Source organism: Brienomyrus brachyistius, chromosome 11 (genome assembly GCF_023856365.1).
Source record: "Brienomyrus brachyistius isolate T26 chromosome 11, BBRACH_0.4, whole genome shotgun sequence".
Classification (NCBI taxonomy): Eukaryota; Metazoa; Chordata; class Actinopteri; order Osteoglossiformes; family Mormyridae; genus Brienomyrus; species Brienomyrus brachyistius.
Window position 1 is genome coordinate 29,233,653 of NC_064543.1, and position 5,159 is coordinate 29,238,811.

Below are 5,159 nucleotides of genomic sequence, written 5' to 3' on the forward strand. Positions count from 1 at the left end.
TCTATTTATTTTTCTAGAAATAACTAATTGGCTCTTCCAGACTATATGAAGAGAATATTTTATTTTTATTTAGACTAAGAAACTACAGAAAATCAGCTCTGCATGTGATCTCCCCTTTACTGCTCAAGGAGGGCACACGCACATCAACAAATATCAATGCAACAATTACAGATGAACAATTTCTCACAGCTTCAGAAGAAGTCAGAGTTCTGTGTAATTCAGAAATTGTCTAAGACCTCTGCTAGAACATTTTCTGCACTTCAAAATAAATGACACCTGGGTCCATTAAAAGAAGGTGATGCTGCCTGAACCACCAGCCAAGGCTGGGAGGAAAGGGAGGAACACTAGTAAAATGAAGGAAGAAAAGCAGCCCACCCTATCTCATGGTCACGGATACAAAAGTCAGGGAGTGTTATGAAGAAGACACCACACTTAAGACCATGGTTTTATGCAGTGAATTACACCAGAGAGAACTTTTGCATTTTAACTGTGTTACGTAACATTCCTCAGCCTTCATTTTTTTCCACAGAATGCAGGACATAATTTACGGTGCCAAACAAAACAGCGGAACTGCATTGTAGCCAATTATTTGTTTCAGTAGTTTTAAGATAAATAGAACATAAAATGGTTGTTTTACTTAGGTAAAAATCCAGTTGAAACAGACTTTATTTTAAAAAAGTTACATTGGCTTTAAGTGATGGCACATGTCGCTTGTGTTAATACTGCTTTGATTTTGAGGATGAAGTCTGAAGTGTAGGTGACATGCAGAAGCATGCAATTTGACGTTTGGGGATTGTAGTTTTTAATGGGACAATTTGAATAAGGAATACTGGTGATATGCTTTTTAAGGGGACAGCACACGAAAATTATAATACAGAGTATTAAAAGAACCGCTCTTTAAAGGAACTGAATTATCTTAGTGTATTTTACATCACAAGCACTCTCGGTCCGTTGGGGAGTCCGTCCCACTGTACTTGGAGAATGCTGCCATGCATTAATCATAAATTTCATTCAGTTGTGCGACAGAAGTTCCCTTCTAATGTTTTCTTCAACATAACAAAGTCCCACGGTAACAAAAGCGCTGAGGCCAGGATCGTTAATTGCAATGTGGGGAATGCAGACCAGCTGGGGTGGGGGATCGTGCTCAGTCAAGGTAAAAGGCAAACGGGTAAATTGTGAATACGCTCTTAATCTAACTACAGCTTCTTGAATTGTGGGAGGCGTGTGTAACATAACGTTGTTCCACATACCAATATCACTACGTATCGGTATCGCAAAACAAAGTTTTAAATGTTAAGATTCTGTCATTCTGAAAATCAGAGTATTTAAGACATTATGTTACATAGCGATTTGTGGAGATAAATGCCCTCGGACAGTAGCGTTCATTTCATATTAAGTCTCTTTAAGTCATTGTTTTATGTTATGCAGGATGAATGTGCGAATTTTAATTAATCATCCTTTAAGGGTTATATGCTTACGGTGTTGTATACTATTCTCGGTGAACAAGTTAACTTGTAAAAGTCTGTTCCTCTAATTATAGAATAATATATAGAATAATTATACAAGAGCTATAATTATTATGATGTTATTATTTAATTGTGTGGGCCGTGTTGCTTGATTACATTTGACTCTTCGGCACGTGGGACGCTGCCGGTTTGAAAGACGCAGCTTCACTTGTTTTCTGCACCAAGATGACGAGGTACGTTGCTTTTCTGCTCCCATTTTATCGGATAATTTTTCTTATTTAGTATCTGTCAAATTTGCATGTATATTAAAATATGTTTGGTGAGTAAAGTCAGTATATTGCTTTTAAATAAAGTGATTTTGTTCCGGGGTACAATGTTAATTATATTTAAATTTTATGCGCAAAGTGTAGTTGATATTTCGCTTTTCCGCGTGCGCTTTACTGCGCTTAAGTAAATAATTGCGCTTGCTTGTGAGTAAATTAGTTCATTGCTTTTAAATAAAGTGAATATTGTTGCGGGCTACTGTGTTGGTTATATTTAAATTTTATGTGCAAGTCGGCTAGTTTCCTGTGCCGCAAAGTCTAGATGATATTTCACTTTTGCACGTGCGCTTTCCTGCGCTTTCATGTTGCATTCGGAAGAGGATGCGGGTGGTTGCGCTCGGTGCTGCCTACAGCAATGATATTCCAGCAGACCAGGAGAGGGCAGATGTATTGCAACAAACACAGATAAAAGTAGTGAAGCAAGACCTGAAAAGTTTGTTTGGTGACTAAAATCAGTATATTGCCATTTAGTAAAATTTAAAATTGTTCCAGGCTTCTTTCTTGATTATATGTAAATTGTATGTGAAAGTTAACTAGTTTCCTATGCTATAATGCAGTTGTTCATTGCGAAGGTGTCAGTGCAGAACTGAATTCCATGTGCCAGGAGTGACTGACAGCTCTATTGTATTGCTTGTGTGTTTTTCCTCATTCAGAAACAAACGAATTGCAAAAGCTGTCAGCTGGAGCAACGATCGATACTGGGCAACTTGGGACAAGTGGATGGAAGTGATTGACTGGGAAGATGAGGAAGAGCTGTGCTCCCCAGCAGAATCACCCTCTGACCAGGCTGACCGTTCCATCGTGTCACACACCCGAAAGCCAATTGCCAAGGCAGTTAGCTGGACGGATGATGTGTATTGGGCAGCCTGGGACAAGTGGGATGAGATCATCTGCTGGGGTGAAGAAGGAGAGTGCTCCCCAGCAACTCCACCCATCAACCAGCCTGGGAGGGATAAGGGGTTAGACATGCATGGGTTAGAGGTTTTTCTGTTAAATGAAAGGACAGTCTCCATAAATCCTGCAGATGACCACCAAGACAGGCTGAAAATAGGAGCCGTAGTGGTCGACCTCTGCCAGTTTGAGCTAGATGGTGTAAATGATAAATTTGAAATTGTCGAAATACAAATTGGAGAGGTCAAATTGGAGGAGACTGCAGAGAGGGGTTTTAATTCAGAATTTGAATTGGAAATTATGGATGTGGAGATAGAGGTTGTAGACAGTGAATTCCAGCTGAATGCTCTTAATTGGGAAATTGCTGGAACTAAAGTGGACAAATTATTAGTGGAACACCTGAACATAAATAATCTAGAAGCAGGCAGTGTGAAGGTGTCCACATCAAATGGGAATGTGGTATATGTCAATGGTATGTGAGTGTGTTTGGTAATGATGGGTGTGAATGGTGTGTGTAAGTGGTGTGTGTGTGTGTATGAGAATGGTGATTGAATGGTGTGTGTGAGGTAATGGCGTGTGAGTGAATGGTGTGTGTGAGTGACAGGTGTGTGAATGGTGTGTGTGAGGTAATGGCATGTGTGAGTGAGTGTGAGTGGTAATGGCGTGTGTGAGTGAATGGTGTGTGTGAGTATATGGTGTATGTGAATGGTCTATGTGTGTGTGAATGGGGAGTGAATGGTGTGTGAGTGACTGGTGTGTGTCTGGTGTTTATGAATGGTGTGTGTGAGTGAATGCTGTGTGAATGGTGTTTATGAATGGTGTGTGTGTGAGTGAATGCTGTGTGAGTGACTGGTGTGTGAATGGTGTTTATGAATGGTGTGTGAATGAATGGTGAGTTTTTGTGTGTGTGTTTGTGTGTGTGTGTGTGTGTGTGTGTGAATGATCTGTGTGTGTGAGCCTGCCCTGTGATGGGTTGGTGTCCCATCCTGGGTTGTTCCCTGCCTCGTGCCTGTAGCCTCTGGGATCCATCTGACCGCCTGTTCCAAAAGGCAAATTGATCCCCACATCCCTGAACAGGAGAAGCGGTTTTAGAAAATGGATAAATGTTCCCAGAGGTGTGAGGCAACAGTGCTAACCACTGTACCATGCATATGTATAGGATATGTAGAAGAATACCTGTTGCAGTTATCTGATGTGTGTGTTTTTCACTCTCCCTGCCGGCCCCTGGAGGTTTGGGCTTCCCCTTTGAGTCTGGTGCCTCCCAAGGTTTCTTCCTTCTAGGGAGTTTTTCCTTGCCACTGTCGCCTATGGCTTACTCACTGGGGGCTTTGGGTGGGGGTGCTCTAAAGCGCTTTGAGACAATGTAATGTTGTGATATCGTGCTATACTTTGTTGTGTAATTTTCTATTTACTCATGCAAATAAATAATTGTTTGATAACAAAAAGCACTTGTTTCATTCTTTTTACTGCGAGCATATCAGTCACTTCCCTTGTGCTCCTGCATTCAAAAATGAAAGTTTGTCCTGCCCTGCACTTAATTGCCATGGATTCTACGGGAATGCAGACCTCTACTTTGGTGGAATCCTGCTGTTGTTGTAGATGGTCTGCTCAAACGCTTTCACATTGTGTACAAGCAGATTTGTTTCTGTATCTCTGTAGAGAAGCATTCTTTTCTTCTACCTGGCAAATCCACAAATATAATAGCAATCCACCAAGGTGCAAGTGCACCTAGCTCTTAAAGAAAATGTTAGAAAAAATTAGTTTATAGCATGTTTAAACCATAAACACAGCAGTGACTGAGTACATCCCTTGTGGACCAGGCGCCTGGCTTTGACTATTTTTCTGCCATTAAACTAGCAAAGGTGGCTTGGCCATGACGTAAAATAACTTGTGCCTTTAAATTGTTAAAAAAAAGTCCTGTGTGTTGTAAAGTGAGGTATGAAACAGATACCAGGTCGTTTCAGTAACGGTCAGCGTACGTTTTCTTCATGTGATTTTGTGGTTTCAAATGTTTCATTGGAATCAATAGTATTTGCCAATTCCAGTTGCCAGGTAACTTCAATAATTTGAATAGAATACATGATAACATTTTAAACTAGATTACAGTTAATTGTTATTTTTCTGTTTAAAAAAGACAATTGCTGTAATTTACATACGACAAAACCTGTAAAAGACATTTTGGAATTCTTTTCTAAATGAAATGAAGGTACTTTGTTACTCCCCTTGGGGAAATTCTATTTTCACCTACCCCATTTTGCCCTACTTGACACATGGGCACAGACGAAGGTGACAGCAAGCCTGGCAGCAAAGGGCAGCCACCTGTAGGGACACCCATGGAGCTGGGGGTTTTACAGTGATTAACAGCAATTTTGCAATACTTTTCTGGCAGTTTTTTTTGCTAGGAATTTACAGTCAATTCTACACTGAAACAGACGTCATTCCTAAGCGCAGCATGGACTGCTTCTGGACACAGTATCAA

General features: G+C 40.5%; 1 protein-coding gene across 2 annotated transcripts; it reads left to right on the forward strand.

The window, feature by feature from the left end:
* Positions 1 to 843: 843 nt before the first annotated feature.
* Positions 844 to 4,069, forward strand: LOC125704311 (uncharacterized). Of its 2 annotated transcripts, XR_007381082.1 has the most exons (3): positions 844 to 1,699; positions 2,443 to 3,246; positions 3,307 to 4,069. XR_007381082.1 is itself a non-coding variant. In XM_048969774.1 (2 exons), exons 1-2 carry the CDS (start codon positions 1,692 to 1,694, stop codon positions 3,158 to 3,160), a joined length of 726 nt encoding a protein of 241 aa, XP_048825731.1. In that variant the 5' UTR covers positions 848 to 1,691; the 3' UTR covers positions 3,161 to 4,069. The 2 variants fall into 2 exon arrangements, 1 of the variants encoding a protein (XP_048825731.1); XM_048969774.1 differs by having other exon boundaries at positions 848 to 1,699; positions 2,443 to 4,069.
* Positions 4,070 to 5,159: the final 1,090 nt, after the last annotated feature.